We start from the raw sequence: 25,447 nt of genomic DNA, 5'->3' as shown, positions 1-25,447 counted from the left end.
AACAGCTATGGCAGTGTAGGAAATAAGGATGATGTTTGGTGCCATGTGACAGAAAAGCCCATTTCAGAACGTTTCCCTTGGAGTTCTGAATTCTAGGTTGGGAGAGAAAGATGAAAGGAGGTCCAGTGGAGGATTGGAAGTCGGATCTGGTGGAGAGGCATGCTCAGTGGGAGTGGTTCAGCCAAGAGAGCCATGGGAGAAGCATGTGGCACATGATAGACTTTAGAAAGTGACTTTGCTTTTTGTGATGGAAATGCAGGCTCTGCAGCACAGGACCCCCCCACTCTGGTGATGGATTAGAACCTCTGGCAATGCTATGTAAGCCCATTAGATTTGGTTGACCTTTTGGATTTTTCCCATGAGCCCTGAGATGCTTAACAGGTTTTGTTTTTTGTTGTTGTTGGAATAGGCAACTTGCTAGAATAAGAATTGGGTTGATGGTGTTCTGAAGTTTGTGAAATCTCCAGCTTCCCCTGCTCCTTCTCTAGGGACCTTGAAGGACTGAGAATCATCCTTGAGATTGCTGTGTGTTTGGAAAACCATGTGAGTAGGATAGCTTTATAAGTCCCACAAAAGGCTGATGGTCCTGTCATAGAGATTTCAGATGACACTTAGTAGTAGCACTGTTGAATATCACTGTCCCCTCAAAAGATGTTGAGCTCTGGCCCCTACTTTTTTTTTTTTTTCTTTTGGTTATGGGACTTGAACTCTGGGCCTGGACCTTGTCTCTGAGCTCTTCAGCTCAAGGCTACCACCCTACCCCTTGATCCACAGTGCCACTTCCAGTTTTCTGGTGATTAATTGGAGATAAGAGTCTCTTGGACTTTAGTACCCAAGCTGGCTTTGAACCTTGATCCTCAGATCTCAGCCTCCAGAGTAACTATGATTACAGGCGTGAGCCACTGCACCCGACTAGCCTCTACTTTCTTAGAATTGGACTTGGGAATAGAGTCTCAATGAAATTAAGTGATTGCTTTGGTGGGCTTGAGTCTAATATGATGTAACATTATGAAAAGGAAAAGTTTAGCTAGGTAGAGTAGCTAATACTTATCATCTCAGCTACGTGGAGATTTAAGTAGAGGAATCCTGGTCCAGGTTAAATAAAAAGAGAGAGAGAGAGAGAGAGAGAGAGAGAGAGAGAGAGAGAGAGAGAGAGAGAGAGAGAGAGAGAGAGAGAGAGAGAGAGACAGAGAGAGACAGAGAGAGAGAGAAAGAGGGAGAGAGATATCCAACATGAAAAATGAAAACAAAAGCAAAAAGGACTGGATGAGCCAGCTCAGGCACTAAAGTCCATGAGACTCTTATCTCCACTAGAAAACAGGAAATGTCACTGTGGCTCAAGGAGCAGGGCAATAGCATTGAGCCGAAGAGTTCAGGGACAATGCCCAGGCATTCAAGCCCCACCACTGACAAAAAAAAAAAAGGGCTGAATATGCCTCAAGAGTGCTTTCTATAAAAATATGCATCTCTGCATCTTTGAATTCAAACCCCAGTATTTGGGGGGAAAAGCCCCAACCTTTGTACTCAGGCACAGAGGGAAGACAGTAAAAGACCTGTGAATGTTATGTGGAGGTGGTAAGAAGACAACACAGGGAGGCCATATGAAGGTGGAGGGAGGCAGAGACTAGTAAGATGCAGTCACAAACAAAACAGTGTTAGGCTACTGGAAGATGAAAGGGACAAGCAAAAATTGATCCTGTTCAGAGTCATTATGGTTCTCCTGCACCGGAATTTTTCCCCAGACCCTTGAGAGAATACTCTTCAGTTTCTCCAGGCTGCTAGATTTGTGACACTTTGTTACCATACCCTAGGAAACATTCCTAATAGAAGGCATTCTGATACATGACTCCCAGATCCATCAGTAGCATATTCTAAGTTATTTTCTAAATTTCGTGATAAAAGTTAGCAGATACTGTGGCTCATGTCTGTGATCCCAGCTATTTAGGAGGCAGCCTGAGTGAGAAGTTGGGGAGATGTACAACTCATCCTGCCTGTCATCCCAGCTGCAGGGGAGGCATAAACAGGAGGATTGCTATGTAGGCCAGCCAGCCCTACCCTTCCAGAAATCACAACCCAACGCAGAAAAACAGGAGGCTCTACTCCAAAGATGATGATAACAAGTAGGAGAAGGCCTGTCTAGCAAGCATGAAGCCTTAAGTTTAAACTCTGGTACTGCCAAGAAACCCAAACCAAACCAACCAGACAACCAACCCATAACGCAAAACAAAAATATCACAGGGGGATCCGTGGGCCAGGAGTTTGGCCTAGTGGTAGAGTGCTTGCCTAGCATGGATGAGTATCCGGGTTTGATCCCGGAAGTGTTGCTGTGGCTCAAGTGACAGAGCTTCTATCCTTAAGAAAGCCCAAGCTGCCCAGGCCCTAAGTTCAAGCCCCAGGACTGGCAAAAAAAGGGGGGGGGGATTATGAGTGATATCTTCAGTTGGTATTGAAATACCTGATGTTTGGGTGATTTTTTTGTATCAGGTCTGTGAAGCCTTGCCATCTCTTTTTCACTTTATGTAGTTTTTTGCCTTCATTTTGAATGCTAAGAACAAATGAAGGAATCGAGGTTAGGTTGTAGCTCCTTCCCTATTTTAATATCAAGTATGTGTAAGATAATACCTTGATTATATGATTTATCATTCACTCTCTATCCATATTATGTCCCCCCACTTTTTTTTTTCTTTTTTGCTAGTCTTGGCGCTTGAGCTCAGGCCCCTGGCCCATGTCCTTGGGTTTAAAAAAATTGTGTGCAGGGGCCAGGAGTTTGGCCTAGTGGCAAGAGTGCTCGCCTAGCATGCACAAAGACCCAGCCAGGTTTGATTCCTTGGTACCACATATACAGAAAAAAAAGCTGGAAATAGTGCTGTGGCTCCAGTGGTACAGCTTTAGCCTTGAGGAAGTCCAAGGACAGTGCTCGGGCCTCAGGTTCAAGGCCCAGGACTGGCAAAACATAAACAAAAAACCCAACTCTTCAAACATGATTACTTTAAAAAAAAAAAAAAAGCAGTTGTTCTGAGGTAACAGCAATTGCTGTTGGGCCACATGGGGGCAGTCTCACACAGCAGAAAGGCAGTTTCTGGTCTGGATGGGTATTTTCATCCCCACCATCAGTGATCTGGAATTTTTGAAGGGAAAGCTTTTTTTGTTATTTATTTTTGTTTGGCTGTGACTTGAACTCTGGGCCTGGGTGTTGTTCCTGAGCTCTTCAGCTCAAGGTTTCCGCCCTACCCCTTGAGCCACAGTCCCACTTCCACTTTTCTGGTGGTTAATTGGAGATGAGTCTCACGGTCTTTTGTGTCTTTTGTGCCCAGGCTGGCTTTGAACCATGATCCTCAGATCTCAGCCTCCTGCGTAGCTAGGATGACAGGCGTGAGCCACTGATACCTGGCTAAATGGAAAGGTCTTATTTGTACTTCTTTGTCCTTGAGTGTGAGGGTTTGAATTGAGTGATTCATGCTTGTTTCTTCACTTGCTAGGTCACAGTAAGCCTCATCTCCACCCTTACTTTTTTCTTTTTGGAATTCTCATTTTCCAGACGTTGTTTCTAGCTGGCTTTGAATCGGGATCCTTTTAATCTCAGCATCCTAAGTAGCGGGATGTCGGAGTGAACCACAGGTGCTGGCTGATGGGCAGGGTGGTAGCGGTGGTGTTTGGTTTTCCTCTCTGTGGATTCTGGACACTGTCCCTTAGCTTTTTCTTTCTTTCTTTTTTTTTTTTTTTGCCAAACCTGGGCTTTGAACTCAGGGCCTGGGCACTGTCCTTGGGCTTTCTCAAGGCTAGAGCTGTACCACTTGAGCCACAGCACCATTTCTGGTTTTTTTCTATGTATGTGGTACCGAGGAATCGAACCAGGGTCTTTGTGCATGCTAGGCAAGCACTCTACCACTAGGCTAAATTCCTGGCCCATCCCTTAGCTTTTTCATTTAAGGCTCGTGTTCTCCCGTTTGGGGTATAGCTTCATTCCTGCCTTTTGGTGGTTATTTAGAGAGAAGTCTCACAGACTTTCCTGCCTGGTTTTCAAAATCCTCAGATCTCAGCGTTCTGAATAGGTAAATGTTGGGGACCGACTGTGGGGTCAATGACCTTGGACCTGACCTTGGACCTACACAACTGTATACACAAGGAAGTAACACATATATATATTTAACATATAATTTAAGTATCACATGTAACATGTAATTTAATAATAAAAATTTAAGGCAATTTCAAAGAGAAAAATGATCATGTTAAATTATTTAAGTTTGATCTTAGTTCCTGTTTTGTTTCTCTTTGTGATATGTTTCATAAATGATGATAATATATATAATTCCAGTAAAAGTTATATAGTAGTGCATTATATGGTAAGATAGCAGAAAAGAAAACTAAAGGAAAAGAAAGAGTCCACAGTGACTTCACCTTAGTTTCTAAGAAACACATTTTAAGAGGAGCCTACCTATTTCATAATCTGTCAGGTCTGAATATGGACCTGTAGATTCTAGCTTTTATTCTTTTCTAAAATTTTTATTTTTAAAAATTTTTTATTTTTGCCAGGCCACTGCCTTTGAGCTTTCTCAAGGCTAGTGCTCTACCACTTGAACCACAGCACCACTTTCGGCCTTTTCTGTGTATGTGGCACCAAGGAATGGAACCCAGGGCTTTGTGTATGCTAGACAAGCACTCTACCTCTAGGCCACACTCCCAGCCAAAATTTTTATTTTTTATTATCATAAAGGTGATATACAGAGGAGATACAGTAACTTAAGTCAGTTTGGATAATGTCACCAGATCCCTTGCTGTTTCCCAGTTTTTTTCTCCTGTCTCCACCCAGAAGTTAGTCTTTATTCTTGAACAGGGTCTTTATAAAGGTCAAAGTGCCTTGTTTTTTCTTCCAGAGCCAGTAGGATGCCATGATGTCTGTATCTCAGCTTCCTCTTGCTTTTCAGACCCCTTGCCCCATATTACAGAGCCCTGGCCCTTCTCCACTGAGTGTGTGTCTGTAAACTTTTCCTCAAGATGAGGCGATCTTAGATTTTTGTTGCTTTTCCTCCTAGAGACTATTTTACTGTCACAGGCAATTTTCCTATCCTCTAAGTTTTACTGCATTGCTGGGTCTGAATTCCTTTCCTGATTGGTACTACTTATGTGTTGTGTGTTCATTACATTTTGCTTATGATGACAAGGATAAGGCTCTTGTGCCGAAGTAATTCTCCAAGTATGCTTCCTAGACAGGCAGCAGTGGCCTCTCCTGGCAGGCTGCTAGCAATGCATGCTGCAGGTCATGCCTGTAATCCCAGCCCCTCAGGAGGCTGGGGTCTTTTCCATGCAGGCAGGAAAATCTGGGAGACACTCATCTCTTTGAACCACCAAAAAGCCAGAGTTGCGACTCAGGGGTAGAGTGTTAGCCTTGAGCAGAAAAGCTCAAGGACAGCATCCAGGCCCCCCCCCAAAAAAACAAAACAAAACAAAACAATTTTCTCAGATCTCCCCCAGATCTACTGGAACAAAACCTTGGGTATGGGGCCAACGTCCTCCACGTGGCTGTGATGTATGCTAATGTTTACAGTCAGTGTCCTGACATCATCCACTCTGAGCACTCACTCTCAAATTTTGGCACATACTGACATAATAAAAAGGTAATTTCAGCTGGGCACTGTGGCTCACACCTGCAATCCTAGCAGCTCAGGAGGCTGAGATCTGAGGATTGTGGTTCAAAGCCAGTCCAGGCACTAAAGTCTAGAAAACTGGAAGTGGCACTGTGGCTTAAGGGTTAGGACGATAGCTTTGAGCTGAAGAGCTCAGGGACAGTGCCCAGGCCCAGAGTTCAAACCCCACAACTGACAAAAAAGAAAAAATTTCTCAGGACTTGAGATCAAGCACTTGAAAATTTGAATTATGTATTTGATTTTTTTTGAGTATCAGTAATTCTGTCACAGAATATTTTAGTTGGTATATTGGTGTGGGTGTTTTTAGGAATTGTGTTGGCCATTTGCCTCATCCACCAGATGAATGCAGTAAAGAGGAAGTATTACACGGTTCTACCCCTTGCTCGAATTTTCTTGTTCTGATCTCTGGTGCCTCCCGCCTCCATCCACTACTACTGCAGTTGTTCCCATTGAGTCAGCCTGCCGGTTGGTGGGACTCAATGTGTGAATCAGCTCATGTTGGCACTACTCACTACGCTGCCTTCTGCTGCTCATGGAGCAGATGTAAGTCGGTGCCATGAGACAGTCAGGCTCTCAGCTCTGCCATAAGTCCTTTAAATAACACATTTTCCTGAAGCCTTAAGAACATGTCTGGCAGTAAAATGAGGCCTTAAATCATAATATGAAACAACAAAAGTTCTTCAAGGCTAGGGGGTGTGTATCAGTGGTAGAATGTATGCTTAGTAGACAAAGGGCCCTGGGTTTCATCCCTAGCCATGCTGACAAATCCCCCTCAAAAACAAAATCCTTCCTGCTATGGGTTGGAAACTGATAACTTTAAACAGAACACTTAAGGAATGTTAGTTATGCAAGGCTTTTGGAAATCAGAAGTGAGAATGTTCTCAATACCAGCTTAACTAAGGGAAGATGAGAGAAATAGATGCTTAGATGCTTTCAAAGGATTAAATGATTTTGTGTGTCTTACATCTTTCTATGTCTCTTTTAGACCTTGAAAGGAAAGAACAAGAATTAGAGCAGCTGAAGTTGGACTTCGAGCACTTCAAAGCCCGCTTGGAAATTGTGCAGGCTGACAGCGGGAAGGAGAAGAAGGTAGGGCTCCTGGGATGGGTCCAGCAGAGGATCCACAGGCTCATCACTGTCCTGACAGTTGTGTCAGCCTGCTTCTCTTTGCTTGTAATGAGCAGCGAGGCTTCAAGGTTCTCAGTCTGCCAGAGATTGTAATTTTATATGTCTGTTTTCTGAGTAGGCTGGAAGATAGATGAATCTTTGGATTTTATAACCACTGAGCATACAGAATATTAGCTTGGTACCTTGTATTTAATTATATTCCTCTTGCACTTCTGCTGACACTTGAATTCAGGGTCTCAACTGGATTTTTGTTCATGGCTGGAATTCAACCATGTGAGGCATGCCTTTACTTCTGGCTTCTTGTTGGTTTAGTGGAGATACTCTCGAGTTTATTTGCCCTGGCTGAGTTTGAATCATGATTCTCAGGATCTCGGCCTCCTGACAAGTTATTATCATAGATGTGGGTCTCCAGTGCCCAGTTCCTGCTGCCTTTTAACTTTCATATATAGCACTCATTCTAAAACATAAAGCTCAAGCCTGGTGTCTGTAGCTTATGCCTGTAACCCTAGCTACTCAGGAGGTTGAGATCTGAGGATCTTGGTTCTAAGCCAGCCTGTGTAGGAAGGTCTAGTTAACACCAAAAAAACCTGGAAGTAGAGCTGTGGCTCATGTGATAGCCTTGACCAAAAAAGCCCAGGGACAGTGCCCAGACCCCAAGTTCAAGTCCCCGGACTGGCACCAAGGAAATAAAAATAAAAACATAAAGGTTCTTAAAAATCTTGGGGAAATATTGTGTACATAATGATTAGTAATTGGTGATATAGATATTAAATCAGAAGTTTATAATCAATTTGGATTGTTTACTAATATTTAAGAATAGCTACTTATGTTTTATTTTGATATTGGGAGAGTGTAGTATTTTTTTAAAGTATTTTTATATTTTTAGCTAAATTAGTTTGTTTTTTTTTTTTGCCACTTGTGGGGCTTGAACTCAGGGCCTGAGCACTGTCCTTAGACATTGTTTTGCTCAAGGCTAGCACTCTACCACTTGAGCCACAGTGCCACTTCTAGCTTTTTCTGGGTATGTGGTTCTGGGGACTCAAACCCAGGGCTTTGTGTATGCTAGGTGAGCATGTTACGCACCTAGCCTCCCTTTTTTTTGCCAGTCCTGGGAATTGAACTCAGGGCCTGAGCACTGTCCTTGAGCTTTCCTCAAGGCCAGTGCTCTACCACTTGATCCACAGCACCACTTCTGGCATTTTCTATGTATATGGTATTGAGGAATGGAACCCAGGCCTTCATGCATGGTAGGCAAGCATTCTACCACTAGGCCAAACTCTTGGCCCCTAAATTATTTCTTTTATGAACTTAGATCTGTTCTGCCACTTGAAAGTTTTAAGCTTATATGTGTTGTAATCTTTCAGTGAAAAAAACAGTAATAGCAATAATAATAATAATAGTAATAGCTAGTAAGTATTGGATCTGTACTGTGTACTGGCAAGGGCATGTGCTCCCAGCACAGCTGTGTCAACAAGCACTGTCATCAGACACTAGGTAAATCTGCCTATCCAAAGTCACATTGTGTGCCTGGTCACTTGTGTTTCATTCTGCCTCCGTATAAAAAGGAATTCTCCATGTTTGCAGTGGCAGTAAAGGTAGATGTTGTACACACTGGGGTTTGAACTTTGAGGCCTTGCACTTGCTCAGCTTATTTGCTCATGGCTGGCATTCTACCATTTGGGCTGCACCTCCACCCTGGCCTTTTCTGGTTAATTTTGGATGGAATTCATAGACTTTTCTACCTAGGCTGGTTTTGAACTATTATCCTCTAGCTTTCAGCTTCCTGAGTAGCAAGGATTACAAAAGGCATGTGAATCACTGGCCTCTCTATACATATTTTAATATTGAGCAAGCATAGCAAAGTTGGAGGGAGTTTCTAAAAAACATTTGTTAGTTATTGTTATTCCAGTCAGTCTCACTATCACTGGAGGGAGGGAGGTGTTTTTTGTTGTTATTGTTTGTTTGTTTTTTAAATGGATTATGGGGCTTGAACTCTGGGCTTGGGTGCTATCCCTGAGCTTAAGGCTACCACCCTACCCCTGGAGCCACGGCACCACTTCCTGTTCTCTAGTGTTAATTGCAGGTAAGAGTCTCATGGACTTTAGTGCACTGGCTGGCTTTGAACCATGATCCTCATATCTCAGCCTCCCAAGTAGCTAGGATTACATGTATGAGCCGCCCTGCCTGGCATGGGAGTTTTATTCTTAAATATGAGTTAGGTTGAGTTTACATAAAGTTGAAATTGTAGTTTTACCAGATGATAACAAACCAGAATTTTAGTCTGATTTCAGACTACCTTTCATGGTCTGAACAAAGATAACCAACAGGTAGGAAGAACTTTGATAAATCTGAAAATGCAAACAATTTGGTCATGTCCTCTTTCTTAGATATTTGTTAAGATTGATTTTTTTTCCAGGGTGGGGGGAGGACGACATTGGTTGTTGGGCTTTGAACTACAATCCTCAGATCTCATCCTCCTGAATAGCTAGGATTATAGGTGTGAGCCACCATGCCTGGCTTTAAGGCTAAATTTTTAAAAAATTAATCTCCCCCGCTTTTTTTGGCTAGTCATGGCTTGTACTCAGGGCCTGAGCAGTGTCCTTGGGCTTTCTCAAGGCTAGAGCTCTCCACTTGATCCACAGTGCCACTTCAGGCTTTTTCTATGTATGTGGTACCAAGGAATAAAACCAGGGTCTTCGTACATGCTAGGCAGGTACTCTACCACTAGGCCAAACTCCCAGCCTCTCCATCTTTCTTTTCCACTCCTAAAGTAACTGATCAAAATCACACACACACACACACACACACACACACACACACACACACACACACAATTTGTACTGTCCTGGGACTTGTAGATTTTTTTTTTTTTTGCCAGTTCTGGGCTTGAACTCAGGGCCTGGACACTGTCCCTGAACCTCTTTATTTTCAAGGTTAGTGCTCTACCACAGTGGCACCACAGTGCCACGTCTGGTTTTTCCTGTTTTATCTGGTGCTGAGGAATGGAAGCCAGGGTTTCATGGATTCTAAGCAAGCACTTTACCACTAAGCCACATTCCCAGCCCCTTTCTTTCTTTTATGAGGAGAAATTCATAGCTATAGGAAAGTGAATGTTTTGCAGAATTGTAGCTATAATAAAAGACAGATTTTCTTCAGGCTGGGTAAAGGTGGTGCCTGCGTGTAATCGCAGCCCTCTGGAGGCTGAGGCAGATGATTGTGAGACAGAGATCAGCCTGGGCTCCATATAGAGCTTGAATCCAGGCTGAGCTACATAGAAGGGTACTATTTACAAAGGAAAACAAACCAGGCATGGTGACTTACACAACTTGTAATCCTAACTATAACTACTAAGGAGTCTGAGAGCAGGAGGATTTTGGTTCAAGGCCATCCTAGACAAAATGTTCACAAAGCCCCATCCTAACCAATAGAACTCTAAGCATAGTGGTTGACATCTGTAGTCTCAGCTGTGTAGGAAGCACAAATAACTAGTTCTAGGTCCAGGCTTGTCGTGAGCCAAATGTGAAATCCTATTCAAAAACAATGAAAGCCAAAAGGACTGGGATGCAGTGAAAATGGTTAAGTGTCTGCTACATAAGTATGTGCCCTGAGTTCAAACTCCAGTATAACAAAAGCTCAAAAGCTATTCCAACAAATACCAGTGTCAGTGAATGAAATGACCTTGGTAAAGTAGCTTCAAATCCATAGCATGTAATTGCCCTGGTACTTTGACCTTGGTTAAAAATATAGGAATATTTTAGTTTGCACTATTTTTCTATCTTGAGTCAGGTTTCCTACTGGGTACTCATGCTAGTTTAATACTGATGGAAGCCCCTCAAGATTACTATAATAAGACTCTCCTCTCTGACAGCTGTCTTTTCTGAACCCTTGTCATCCCTGTTCAGGGCTGTACAGACCATGAAGCAGGAGTTTGGAAGCTTAAATTAGAGTTGAGGAATCAGGAAAGAATCCAGTGACTGTGATCTTAAATTAGGATATTGCCAGTAAGTACTTGAGTATGCATAAAAGGGAAGGCTACTGCCCTACCCTTTGAGCCACAGTGCCACTTTTGGTTTTCTGGTGATTCATTGGAGATAAGAGTCTCATGGACTTTTTAGTGCCCAGTCTGGCTTTGAACTGTGATCCTCAGATCTCATCCTCCTGAGTAGCTACGATCATAGGTCTAAGCCTCTGTGTCCAGTGAGCTTTTTGTTCTTACTCATGGCTGGTTCTCTGTCACTTGAGCTGTGACTTCACTTCTGGCATTTTGCTGTTTATTTGGAGATAGGAGTCGTATGAATTTGTCTGCCCAAGGCTTGTTCCAATCTTTGATTCTCTGATCTCAGCCTCTTGAGTAGCTGGTTTTCATGTCTTTCTGCTCTTTTTGTGTTAGATTTTTATTGTATTCAATACATATGTAAAAAGTGAACTAGGAAAAAAAAAGTGAACTAGGTAACTTGTAGGTGGGGATAGGAAGGGAAAATGGGAAAAAAACAAAAAAGGTTTGTACTCAAAACCAGGAAAACTGTGATCCTCAGATCTCAGCCTCCTCAGTAGCTAGGATTACAGGCTTGAGCCACCACACCTGGCTTTTGTATATTTTTGATTTGAGAGGAAAGAGATGTCACTTTTATGATAATAAAAGGGAAGTTGTAGCAAACATTGATACAAAGTTTCAAGAAACGTGTTTTGTAGTTTTGCTGTTTCTGCGGCTTGAACTCAGCTCCTGAACATTGCTTCTGAGATTTTTTTGCTTAGTGCTCTACCCCTTGAGCCATAGCCCATTTCTGCCCTTTTGGTGGTTAGTTGGAGATAAGAGTCTGACGGACTTTCCTGCTAGGACTGACTTGGTTTTATTTTATTTTTAAGGTTTTATTGTTGGGGCTACAGCTACATTCATCAGGTAGAGGGTGCAGTGCTTCTTGAGCGGTGATAGATACCTTTAGGGCTGGTGTAAACCACAATCCTCAGATCTCAGTCTCCTGAGTAGCTCGGATTATAGGTGTGAGCCGCACACTCAGCTGTGGACAGTTTTATTGGGAGTAAAGCAAGAATTATAAAAGGAAATGCTGTGATAGAATTTCTTTTAAAAAGAAACAAGCTACAGAAACCATTTTATATCTTTTTTTTTTTTTTTGCCAGTCCTGGGCTTGAGCTCAGGGCCTGAGCACTGTCCTTGGACTTTCTCAAGGCTAGAGCTCTACCACTTGAGCCTCAGCACCACTTCCGGCTTTTTTCTATGTATGTGGTACCAAGGAATGGAACCCGGGTCTTCATGCATGCTAGGCAAGCACTTTAACCACTAGGCCAAACTCCCAGCCCACCATTTTATATCTTTTAAAGCCATTTAGTTATAGCTACCTAGAATTTCTCCTGCAGTACCTCATGTCCTATCCAGTGTCTGTCCCTGTTATCCAGTGTCTGCTCTGGCAATGTCCTGATGGTAGACTGGCCACTGGAGGTAGCAGGCTCCTTTGCTAGAAACGCTGCTCTGTATATGGACTGCAGGTTAGGATGCTGCTTTGCTCAGGTATTCAGGGTTGGTGATGTGCTGGGTGTCATCACTTAAGATTTGAGGTTCCTCCTGTCTTCACTAGATGGACAACTTCAGATCTTTGGGATATCCAAAAGCACTAATGTATTACAACATACTCTTTTCTTTTTTTTTTGTACATATACAATGCATCTTTTTTTTATTATAATTAGTAAAAGGGTTACATGATATTTGCCAAATAGAAGGTGCATTAATTCACATACATTGATTCCCTTTCACATGTCTTGGTACCCCTTTCCCTCCCCCCCAATACCCCCCAACCGTCTTGGTTTTCCCCCCTTCCCCATCAAATTTCAAATATCCAAATACAAATAAATTCAATATATCAGATAACAAAGTGAGATACTATAAAAAATATGGAACGCTTCACGAATTTGCGTGTCATCCTTGCGTAAGGGCCATGCTAATCTTCTCTGTATCGTTCCAATTTTAGTATATGTGCTGCCGAAGCAAGCACACAACATACTCTTTTCTAAGATTGGAATTTACTTTTTTTTTTTTTTTGCCAGTCCTGGGCTTGGGCTTAGGGCCTGAGCACTGTCCTTGGACTTTCTCAAGGCTTAGCACTCTACCACTTGAGCCTCAGCACCACTTCCAGCTTTTTTCTATGTATGTGGTACTGAGGAATCGACCCGGGTCTTCGTGCATGCTAGGCAAGCACTCTACCACTAGGCCAAACTCCCAGCCCTGGAGTTTACTTTTTATGTAAGGGCTATGATGTTTTTTTAAGAACTAGCTTTCATATGCATCTGTTTTCTGTAATTCTGCGAATGTCTTTGTAAAAGAGGAAAGCTTAACAGATATTTTGAGGTTAAATGCTAGTGTCTGTTTTTCTAATTTCTTTTTTTATTTTTTTTATTGTTGTTAATGCATTTAGGAGAAGCTGGCCCTTCGACAACAGCTGATTGAAGCCAAACAGCAGCTCCTACAACAGGCTGAGTATTGTACAGAACTGGGAGCGGCTGCCTGTACCCTCCTGTGGGGAGTCTCCAGCAGCGAGGAAGTCGTCAAAGCCATTCTGGCTGGAGTAAGTACCAGAGGCTCTCTGGATGCTGTCCAGTGTGCTTGAGGAGACTTTGTCTCTTCAGAGACCTAGAGTATGTTACCCATTGGGTTGTAAATCATATATTGGGTGGTCATCAAATACCTCCAGTGTTCACCTAGCACCTGGTGCTCTGAGGATATGTAAAATGAAAGGAACGAAATACTATCCCCTTTTTCCCTAGCACTCATGGATATTTGGGTATATTAATCTCTTCAATAATTACTTTATATGTAAAGAGCTTGATGAAGTTTAAAGTGCTTTTATATGTTTTTATCTCTTGGGTAATTTATTTTATTTTTTGGTTGGTTATGGATTGCAAACTGAAGACCTGGGCCCTGTCCCTGAACTTTTTTCCTCAAGGCTAGTGCTTTAACCACATTGAGCCATAGTTCTACTTCCAGATTTTTGGATGTTCATTGAGGTAAGAGTCTTAAGCCTTTCCCTCACAGACTGGCTTCAGCTGAAATCCTCAGCTGCCAGCCTCCTGAGTAGCCATGATTATAGGCATGAGCTACTAGTGCCCAGTTTCTGCAGGTAATTTTTGAGACAGGGTCTCACTTCCTGGGTGTGTGTGCCTGGACTGTGATCTGTCTACTCTGGCTTCCCATAACAGCGATGGTGACAGACTCTTGCCATCAAGCTGAGCATTTTCCTGTGTGCTGGAGGCTGCCTGGCTGCCCTTGGGCTGTGATTCTTTTCAGCCTCTCTAATGGCCAGATAACAGGAGTGAACCACTTTCAACAGAAACTTTTAATATGGAGGAAGAGATTGTAAATGCTATCTCTCTATCTTTTTTTTTTTTTTTGGTGGGTCATGGGGCTTTGAACTCTGGGCCTGGATGTTGTCCCTGAGCTCTTCAGCTCAAGGCTACTGCCCTAGAGCCACAGGCCAATTTCCCATTTTGTAGTGATTAATTGGAGAAAGTCTCATGGTCTTTCGGTCTTTCAGTCTTTGGTCTTTCATACCCAGGCTGTTTTGAACTGTGATCCTCAGATCTCAGCCTCCTGACTAGCTAGGATTATAGGTGTGAGCCACCACGCTCGGCTCCTAAATCTCTCTTGTATATCTTGATCTTTTTTTTTTTTTAATGTGCCAATATTGGGGCTTAAATTTTAGGCATGTTCCTTAGTGTAGTACTCAAGGCTGTTGTTCTTGCACTTGAACTACAGCTCCACTTCTGGCTTTTTTTTTTTTTTTGCCAGTCCTGGGCCTTGAACTTGGTCTGAGTACTGTCCTTGGGCTTTCTCAAGACTAGAGCTCTTCCACTTGAGCCACAGCACCATTTCCAGCTTTTTGTATGTGTGTAGTACCAAGGAATTGAACCTGGGTCTTCATGTATGCTAGGCAAGCACTCCACTACTAGGCTACCACCACTCCCTGCTCCATTGGCTTTCTTTAAATGGTTAATTGAAGAGTGTGGCAGATTTTCCTGTCCAGGTTGGCTTTGAACTGCATTCCTCCTTAGACACAGGATTATTTGTATCCTGAACGTCTTAAACACTCTTACATTGGAATCTGTGAAAAAGTCTGACACATTGTCAAACTTTGGGGCAGGACACGGCTCTGAAGTTCTTCAGGATCACCGGTCAGACAATGGAGAGTTTTGTGAAGTCACTGGATGGCGATGTTAAAGAGCTGGATTCTGATGAAAACCAGTTTGTGTTTGCACTGGCTGGAATTGTAACAAGTAAGTTATTCTTTTCAAATGTGGTGACATTTACATAGGTTGGTAGTTAGTTACTGGGTAAGGAAACATCTCTAAGGAATGCTTTCAGATAGCCAGGCTGAGCCTGAGGTGAGATTGATGCCAGTGTGTGAGATTAGAGTCTCATGGGCTTTCCTGCCTGGGATGGCTTTGAAGATGATCCTCAGATCACAGCTTCCTAAGTAGGTGTGAGCCACCAGTATACTACTGTTTTATTTGTTTTTTGAGATCGGGCCTTGGTAGGATCAGACCTTGAATTTGAGATATTCCTGCCTTTGCCTCCTATGTGCTGGGATTACAGGTGTGTTCCACCTTACATAGCTTTCAACTTTTTTTTTTTTTGCCGGTCCTGGGCTTGAGCTCAGGGTGTGAGCCCTGTCCTTGGACTTTCTCAAGGCTAGAGCTCTACCACTTGAGCCTCAGCACCATTTCCAGCTTTTTTCTATGCATGTGGTACCGAGGAATCGAACCTGGGTCTTCGTGCATGCTAGGCAAGCACTCTACCACTAGGCCAATATTTATGCACAAGATTTTGCATGGATATAGGTTTTCATTTCTTTTTTATGTATTTATTTATTTATTTATTTATTTTTTGTCAGTTGTGGGCCTGAGCTCTTCAGCTTAAGGCTACCACCCTACCTCTTGAGCCACAGCACCACTTCCCATTTTTTAATTGTTAATGGGCAATAAGAGTCTCACAGACCTTAGTGTCTGGGCTGACTTTGAACTGCGATCCCCAGATCTCAGCCTGCTGAGTAGCTAGGATTACAGGCATAAGACACCGCACCCAGCTCTCTTTTATATTTTAACTGTTAGAAGAACCACCAGACTATTTTAAGCAGCAGCTGCACCATTCACATTCTCACCAGCAATGTGGTGTTTTTCTATGCTTTCTTGACATTAGTTATTTGTCCTGACTGCAGCCATCCCAGGGGACATAAAGTAGTATCATGTTGTGGTTTTAATTTGCATATCCATCAAGGCTGTTGATGTTGATTACATCTTCCCACATGCTGATTGTCCATTTGCAAATTTCCTTTGGATACATATCTATTAAAGTCTAGTGTCTTCTTCTCCTTCCTCCTCCTCCTCCTTCTCCTCCTCTTCTTCTTCTTCTGAATTATCTTTGTATATTGAGCTGCAAGAATTATTACAATATTCTAGACCAAATATATAGTTTGTAAATATTTCTCTCATTCTGTGAATCTTTGTACTTTCTTATTAGTGTCATGTGACAGTCCCAAGGTCTTAAGCTTTATGACTAGTTTACTTTCTGACTAGCTTGTACTTTTTAGTGTCACTATTATCTAATTTTCTTCTATGAATTTCACAGTTTTTGTTTTTTCTTCTATGAATTTCACAGTTTTTGTTTTTTTTATATTTAGGACTTCGTTACATTATGAGTTAATGTTTATATGTGATATGAAGTAGGATATAACAACATACCTTCTTCTTCTTTTTTTTTTTTTTTGCCAGTCCTGGGCTTGAACTCAGGGCCTGAGCACTGTCCTTGGACTTTTCTCAAGGCTAGAGCTCTACCACTTGAGCCACAGCACCACTTCCAGCTTTTTCTATATATGTGGTACCGAGGGCCTTCGTGCATGCTAGGCAAGCACTCTACCACTAGGCCAAACTCCCGGCCCACAACATACCTTCTTTTTTAAAAAAAATTTTTTTCTTCATATATTTTTTTATTGTAATTAATAGAAGGGTTACATTATATTCGCCAGATAGAAGGTGCATTAATTCACACATTGATACCTTTCTCATGTCTTGGTAACAACATACCTTCTTAGATCCAGTTATTTTATTTTTATTTTTTGCCAGTCCTGGGCCTTGAACTCAAGTCGTAGGTACTGTTCCTGAGCTTCTTTTGCTTAAGGCTGGTAATCTTCCATCTGAGTCACATGCCACTTGCAGCTATTTCTGTAGTACTGAGGAATCAAACCCAGGGCTTCATGAATGCTAGGCTAGCACTCTGCCACTAAGTCACATTACCAGATTAATTTTTTTTTTTTTTTTGCCAGTCCTGGGCTTGAGCTCAGGGCTTGAGCACTGTCCTTGGACTTTCTCAAGGCTAGAGCTCTACCACTTGAGCCTCAGCACCACTTCTGGCTTTTTGCTATGTATGTGGGGTACCGAGGAATCGAACCCGGGTCTTCATGCATGCTAGGCAAGCACTTTAACCACTAGGCCAAACTCCCGGCCCCAGATTAATTTTTTTTTGCCAGTTCTGGGGCTTGAACTCAGGGCCTGAGCATTGTCCTTGGGCTTTCTCAAGGCTAGAGCTCTACCACTTGAGCCACAGCACCACTTCCAGCTTTTTTCGATGTATGTGATACTCAGGAATTGAACCAAGGGCTTTATGCATGCTAGGCAAGCACTCAACCCCTAGGCCAAACTCCCAGTCCTAATATTGACAATTATATAGTTATTGCTGAGTGCTAATGACTCACTCTTATAATACTAGCTACTCAGGAGGCTGTGATCTGGTTTGAAGCCAGCCCCGGAGCAAAAGTCCATGAAACTCTTTATCTCCAATAAAGTACTCAGAAAAAGCCAAAGTGGTGCTGTGGTTTAAGTGGTAAAGCCACAAAATAAGCTCAGGAGTTCTGCTCAGGTCCTGAGTTCAAGTCCCAGTACCAACACACAGACATACATGCATGCACACACACATACACCTTTACTAATTGATATGTGGAACAGAAACTCATTTGAACAACTATTTAAAGATAATAAAAATACGTAATTGCTATCCTAATCTTTAGAAATACAATCAATTTTAATGAAAAATGAGCCTAGAAAAAGTTCATCTTTAAAATTTAAAGGTGATGTTCAGAGGAGTTACAGTTACATAAGTCAGGTAAAGAGTACATTTCCTTGGGTCAGGTGTTTTGCCTAGCATGCATGAAGACCCAGGTTCAATTCCTTGGTACCACATACCTAGAAAAAGCTGTAAGTGGTGCTGTGGCTCAAGTGGTAGAGCTATAGCCTTGAGAAAGTCCAAGGACAGTGCTCAGGCCCTGAGCTCAAGCCCCAGGACTGGTAAAATAAGAAAAAAAAAAGAATACCTTTCCTGTCTGGCATGGTGGCTCAGGCCTGTAATCCTAGTTACTCAGGAGGCTGAGATCTGAGGATCTCTGTTCAAAGCCAGCCCAGGCACTAAAGACCATGAGACTCTTAACTCAAATTAATCACTTGAAAATGGGAAGTGGGGCTGTGGCTGAAGGGTGGTAGCCTTGAGATGAAGAGGACAGGACCCAGGCCCAGAGTCCGAGCCCCATGACCTGACCAAAAAAAAAAAAAAACATTTCCTTTTGGACAGCATCACTTTGCTCTCTGCCAGTTTCTCTCCTTATTCCTACCCATAAATTGTCTAGTTCATTTTCAACATAATATCCACTGAACACCCTGCTGCATTGGTTCACCCTTTCTCCCTCCATTGCTGTGTCTCCCCTTGTATTCCCAAAGACATATGAATAATAGAGTGAAAAGGAAACCAAGCAAAAACAGCAAAAGACACTTGGTTTCATTTCCTGGAGTTCATTTAAAAAAATTTTTTTGCCAGTCCTGGGGCTTGAACTCAGGTCGTGGGCACCATCCCTGGACACATTTTGCTCAAGGCTAGAGCTCTGCCACTTGATCTACAGCACCACTTCTGGCTTCTTCTGTGTATGTGATATCAGGGAATTGAACCCAAGGCTTCATGCATGCTAGATGAGCATGCTATGTTCCCATCCCCCCAAAAGTGTATCTTAACAGAAAATTAGCTCATCTTTTGTTATTGTATGGTGAATGATAATAAAGTCAATTCTTCAGGCCAAGAGTTGACCCACTGATAAAAAAATTTAAATCACTATGATTTAAAACAAGTAAGAACAAATACTGGCTCTCTCTGTGTAGGACTTGATTCGCATTCATTTAAAACTAGTTTGGACTTTAGTTATTGCTACTTAGTGAATGGTACCATGGCATTTTCTGTAATAGTACTGGATCTACCGTGCAAGACCTCATTGCCTAGTAATTTGCTGTTCTGGGGCTTGTTGTCTGCTATATACAGCATGGGTTTTGCTCACAAGTCTGCAGTTGGATAAGGACTTGACAGGACAACTTGCTGCTGCCCTTCAGCAACCTGTGGTGGCCTTAGGGGGAGGACCACAGTTGTGAGGAAGGAGCAGCTGTGACTCATCAGGGAGCACCACAGGTGTGAGGGATGGATCAGCTGTGGCTCATCAGGGAGCACCACAGTTGTGAGGGATGGAGCAGCTGTGGCTTATCAGCTGTCCATCTCCTTATATGGTGTCATGATGTCATCCCATCACTTCATCAATTTAGCCCTTGGGAAATCTGGGCTCCTAGAAGAGTGACAAGGGACCACGATGGGAATGAGTGTGAGGCTTTTTCCTATCTCCTAGATTATGAAGTCAATTTTGCTCTGTTCTACCAGTTACAAGTGAGTCACAGTGTAGGCAAGAGCATAGGGTTCCACTCTTGGATAGCATGTCTTACTGGGGACCAGCTACCAGATGCCACATTGCTGATGTTTCCTTCTGGGACCCAGTGGGTGGTATGCTTGCTTACCTGGCATTGCTTTCCCCCTGCAAAGGTGCCATGTGTTTATGATGCCAAATGTTTGATTGAATTTCCTTAGTAAAAGTGGGATGTGTCATTTGCAGGAGACTAGTTACCAGTTTGAAATTCATTAAGTAGAGAAAATACATTGTGATAAAGAAGGGTCATATCCTCCATAAAGCTATAGCTATCACAAAATTATGTTCCAGATGACATAGCACCAGTTTTGAAGTAAAAATGCTAGAAAGACAAGTAGAAATAGGAAAAAGTCCATTAGCAATTGGAGGCTTTTAATATACCACTTGCTTAATTATAGCTCAGGTCAACAAAGATAAGGAGGAAAATGAAGGCATGATTCCATTGATCAGGTAGCCCTGATGACATTTTATATTCTGCAGTAAGATAACAAGTACAAAATGAGTGTAAAAATTATTCCTTTGATTTTGATAATTGTTAGCAAATTGACAAGAAACTGACAAAGGCTGTCCATTAGAAACAGGTCAGACATTACACTTAGTTGTGGATTTCTAGAAGCATTTCTATTGAAGTCAGGAAAAAGACAAAGATGCTGCTTCCACCTTGCCTTGCTTGTTTAATGACTCTTAAATCACTTTGGATCATGCTCCAGGGTCACAGAAAGTACATCTGTGCATTGTTGGTGTGCATTCTTGGCTCCCTGATGTTCCTTACCTTACACAGGCCGAGGTGTTGATAGAGCCCGGCTGGTGGTAGCACAGTCCACTGAGAGCCAGGTAGATGACCTGTTGTCGTCTCCATGCTGGTTTGCAGGCCCCGTGTATGAAGATGTTATTTGCTGATCATAGTATAGTTTGATAACATTTGGGGAAAAAGTCTTTTTCAGAGTAAATTTTCATCCCTGTCCTTGACCTCATATGATTTGTTTCACAGTTAAAAGTTACTACCTAGTCAGGTGCTGGTGTCTCATGCCTGTTATCCTAGTTTTACAAGATGAATAAGTTTCAGAGCCAGCGTAGGAAGGAAGTCCATGAAACATTTTTATGTATTTATTTATTTATTGTCAGTAATGGGCCTGAATGCTGTCCCTGAGCTCTTTAGCTCAAGGCTCCCACCCTACCCCTTAAGCCAAGTCCCACTTACCATTTTCTAGTAATTAATTGGACATAAGAGGCGCCACAGTTTTTTAGTTCCTGGGCTGGCTTTGAACCGAGATCCTCAGATCTTACCCTTCTGAGTAGCTAGGATGACAGGCGTGAGCCACCGAGCTGAGCCTGCTAAGTCTGAGACTCTTATCTACAGTTAAACGCACAAAAAACTGGAAGTGGTGCTGTGGTTCAACATGTGAAAGCACTAGCCTTGAGTACAAAAGTTCAGGGTTATAGCACTGAGGCCCTGAGTTCTACAGCCCCATGACTGACAGAAAACAAAAAAAATCCCCAACTGTTACTAGCCAGGACTGGCAGAACTGAGAGCATGCTTACTTCCAGGGCAGGCCCCACCTGCCCACCTTGGGCTAGATGGAAGCCAGCCAGTGCTTTGGTGCGTGGGGCCACAGCACAGGATGCCCCTCCCTGCCTCCCTGCCTCCACGTCTCCCTGCCTCTCTCCGTCCCTTAGTAGTTCTGATGGTGTTCAGGTCCTTGTGCTGCAGCAGTGACCCAAGAACAACACAGCTTTTAGTGCCTGACCAGTTGTTGATACTTTCCTTAGGAGAGAATCAATGCTGCATACTCAGTCCTAAACACAATTTTCCATATTGTGAAGCCCCACAGTCTTGACGCTTTGTTTCATGTTTGTTGCAGATGTTGCTGCGATAGCCTGCGGTCGTGAATTCTTGGTTAATTCCAGTCGGGTGCTCCTGGACACCATGTTACAGCTGCTGGGGGACTTGAAGCCAGGACAATGCACCAAACTCAAAGTGTATGTGAATAACAGCTCCCAGTTCTTGATGAGCTACAAAGTGCTTAGTGCTCATTGGGCTTCACCAAGTAAATTGTTGATTTGGAGATATATCTATATATTATCTATATATCTATCTATAGATATATGTAGATATATATATTCAGTTGTGGTACTTAAACTCTGGGCCTGGACATTGTTCCTGAGTTCTTCAGCTTAAGGCTACCATCCTGACCCTTGAGCCACAGTGTCATGTCTATTTTTCTAGTGGTTAATTGGAGATTGAGTCTCACAAACTTTAGTGCCTGGGCTGGCTTTGAACCTCCATCCTCAAATCTCAGCCTCCTGAGTAGCAATGATTACAGGTGTGAGCCACTGTGCCTAGCTTGGCAGTATTTTTTTTTTAAAAAAAGAAGAAACAGGCTGGGAGTATGACCTGGTGGTAGCGTGCTTGCCTAGCATGCACGAAGATCCAGGTTTAATTCCTCAGTACCACATACATAGAAAAAATCCAGAAGTGGTGCTGTGGCTCAAGTGGTAGAGCTCTAGCCTTGAGAAAGTCCAAGGACAGTGCTCAGGCCCTGAGCTCAAGCCCAGGACTGGCAAAAAAAAAAGAAAGAAAATAAAGAAAGAAAGAGAATTGGTTGGAGAGGTTAAGGGTGTACTATCTACTTGATGGGAGTTAATTTAGTTTTAAACAGTCCCAGACTGACCTGGGACTGGCTGTAGATTCTAGACTGGCCTTAAACTCATGATCCTCCTGTCCAGCCTCCCAACTATTGGATTAATAGTAGTTTAGAAAAATATGCTGGAAATGTAGCTCAAGTTATAGAGCACTTATTTAGCAAATGAGAAGCCCTGGGTTCAATCTAGTACATTTAGAAGAAAATGAGCAGCCTTGGGTTCAGTCTAGTACATTTAGGAAAAAATGAGAAGCTCTGGGTTCAATCTAGTATAGTTAGAAGAAATTGAGCCGGGTGTGGTTGTATAGTTCTGTATAATCCGAGCACTCAGGAGACTGAGGCAGGGGGACTGAGAGTTTGAGACCAGCCAGGGATATACATCAAGGTCTGTCTCAAAGCCTAAAAAGAGAAGAAAGAGGGAGAGAGTGAAAGATAGAGAGATGGGGGAGGGTAAGAAAACTTGTTCTTACTTTAGAGTACACATGAGTCCCAATTATAGAATCATGTGCTGCCTTAGGGGGATAGCACTAGTGGTCTTATAACCCCCAATAGGCGCTTGTTACCACAGTGCCCCACGTCCAGATACCTGTTGTCATGGAACAAGTTGGAACACAAGTTAGGACATTTATCATCTCACAGTGCTATGGGTCAGAATGCTGAGTCTGCTTGAATTGTGTGTCTGATTCTGAATGGCGTCTCTGCCTAAGTCACACAAGGCCAAGTTCAAGGGAATGCCAGGCTGGGTCTTTCAGGGGACTTCAGGGGAGAATTCACTCAGTACTTTCTGCACATAGTGCCCTACACGGCTGATTGGAACCCTTCTCATGTGGCCTCCTTGCTCTCTGAGTCCTCTTGCTACTTGGAGTCTCTCAGATTCCCCTTCTGCCACTAGCCTAGCCCAGTGACATTTTACTTTATATAGGGTCATGTGTTTAGATTAGACATACCTGCATAAACCCATTTTAATCAACTCAGAGCTCTGATGAGTAACCTTAATTTCATTGCAGAATCCCCTTTGCCAGGCAATTTAACACAATCAAGATGTGATATATTTATAGTTACAGGGAAGGAAAGATTTTTCATTTTCCTTTTTTGGAAGTCCTGATGATAGAATCCTGGGCTTCCCACAAGCAGGTAAGCCCTCTACCACTGAGCTATAGCCCTAAGGCAGGAAATCTTGGGGGTATTTTAGTATTGTTCTTGTCACACCATCCAGAGAGTGGACTTTTCCTTATCAGGGCACTGTTTTTCTTTCTTTTTCTTTTTTTTTGTTGTTTTCTATAATCTCTTTAAAATAGAAGCCAGCCAGGCACCTGTGGCTTAACTGTAATCCTAGCTACTCAGAAAGCAGTAGCTGAGAATTGTGGTTTAAAGACAGCTAGGGTAGAAATCATTCCATGAGATTCTCCATTAGCCAGCAAAAAATGGAAAATAGAAGTGTGGCTCAAGTGATAAAGCACCAGTCTTGTGTGAAAAAGCCAAATCTGAGGTCCTATGTTCAAGCTCCAGTGCCATATCCTCAAGTACATGAAAACACATACTAAATCAAATCAAATTAATGCCATATATTTTTAGCATCTCTGTTATCCTGGCCTTAGTGTCCTTTGATTTTCTTCTTATGTATTGGTTGAGATTTTTCATTTCTTCTTCTTCTTCTTCTTCTTTTTCTTCTTCTTTTTCTTCTTCTTCTTCTTCTTCTTCTTCTTCTTCTTCTTCTTCTTCTTCTTCTTCTCCTTCTCCTCTTCCTCCTCCTCCTCCTCCTCCTCCTCCTCCTCCTCCTCCTCCTCCTCCTCCTCCTCCTCCTCCTCCTGTCCTGGGCTTGAGCTCAGGGTCTGAGCACTCTCCTTGGACATTCTGAAAGCTAGAGCTCTACCACTTGAGCCTCAGCACCACTTCGGGCTTTTTTTTTTTTATGTATGTGGTTCATAGGAATGGAACCCGGGTCTTCGTGCATGCTAGGCAAACACTCTACCACTAGGCCAAATTCCCGACCCTTTCTTACTTCTTTATTAAAGTAGCTTTGGGTTAATCCTAGACATTTGGACATTGTCTTTGAGACTCAGCCTTGTTTAAACCAGCAACCAATCAACCCGGCTGGGCTTGGGTTACAAGTTCCAGTGAAATCTTCTGTGTTGTATTTCAGTGTCAATCCCGTTTTCATACTGTCTTTATCTGGATCTTTCCCCTGCTGTGGGATGGATATGCCCTTGCCCGTCCAAGCATGCCACCATTCGCCTCTGGTGGGCGTTCTTCTATAGGACTGAATCCTACAGATGCTGTTTATGAAGAGGTCACGTATGTCCAGCATGGAATAGGTTCACTTAGCCAAGCTCCTAACTCTCCCCAGTACCCCCGTAATACACAGTTCCTAAGGGATCCATTTTCTCACCCCTACCTCCAGTCAGTCCTGGGGCTAGTGCACTGTGCAGTGTCATTGTTATTGCAGATTCTGGTTTCACTTTGCCCACAGCTACCCAGAAGGGGAGTTTAGAGGCTCATCGGCCTCTCTGGGTAGGGCTGACGTGGTAGGAATGAGTGCCCTCCTGATGTCTCAGTTGTCTGGGTTCCCACAGCCACTGCAGCTTCTTCCCACTGTGGACAGTGGTGCTACTGGGCATGGGTCTCCAGGGGTCAAGACTGGCAGGAGCTGCTGGTGTACTGACCTTCTAAACAATGAGTTTTGTGACATGTACATATGCAAGTATCGTATTTCTCTTAGTCCCTAATTAATGGGATTGAATAGTATTCATTATTTTTTTTTCTTTTTCTTTCTTTTCTTTTTCTATTTTTTTTTTTTTGGCCAGTCCTGCACCTTGAACTCAGGGCCGGAGTATTGTCCTTGGGCTTTCTCAAGGCTAGCACTCTACCACTTGAGCCTCAGCACCACTTCTGGCTTTTTCTGTATGTGTGGTACCAAGGAATTACACCCAGGGCTTCATGCATGCTAGGCAAGCATTCTACCCCTAGACGACACTTTGGGCCCCATTATTTTATTTTGCTCTGGGATCCAGTATACTTTTACATGGCATATAGACTATAATATAGACTTTTTGCATTAGTTTTGGTTTAAAAAATGTTGAATTGTAATACTTAAAAAGTCATCAAGCATTTTGGCAGTCCCTTGAATCTGTGCCCAAAGCAAGTACTGTCCTCTCCTTATGCGACTTTGTAGCTGCCAGTTAAAGATTTGCTGGTCCCTGCACTGGATGTTGCAGAAGGTGTGCTGTGGAGACTGCAGGGG

General features: G+C 42.9%; 1 protein-coding gene and 1 non-coding gene across 3 annotated transcripts in view; one reads left to right on the top strand and one right to left on the bottom strand.

The window, feature by feature from the left end:
• Hsf2bp (heat shock transcription factor 2 binding protein) overlaps positions 1 to 25,447 on the top strand; it is a 54,065-nt gene that overhangs the window by 12,989 nt on the left and 15,629 nt on the right. For both annotated transcript variants that reach the window (XM_090349875.1, XM_090349866.1), the window contains exons 4-7: positions 6,631 to 6,734; positions 13,202 to 13,351; positions 14,924 to 15,056; positions 21,427 to 21,544. In XM_090349875.1, the coding sequence (XP_090206001.1) occupies positions 6,631 to 6,734; positions 13,202 to 13,351; positions 14,924 to 15,056; positions 21,427 to 21,544 (505 nt within the window). The remainder of the gene's footprint in view (positions 1 to 6,630; positions 6,735 to 13,201; positions 13,352 to 14,923; positions 15,057 to 21,426; positions 21,545 to 25,447) is intronic.
• Positions 12,675 to 12,781, bottom strand: LOC150069749 (U6 spliceosomal RNA). The gene has a single exon (XR_016538615.1). It is a non-coding gene; the product is annotated as a U6 spliceosomal RNA (small nuclear RNA).

The sequence above is a fragment of the Megascapheus bottae genome, chromosome 1, assembly GCF_031878675.1.
Source record: "Megascapheus bottae isolate mThoBot1 chromosome 1, mThoBot2.hap1, whole genome shotgun sequence".
Classification (NCBI taxonomy): domain Eukaryota; kingdom Metazoa; phylum Chordata; class Mammalia; order Rodentia; family Geomyidae; genus Megascapheus; species Megascapheus bottae.
This window is presented reverse-complemented; position numbering and strand designations above follow the sequence as displayed.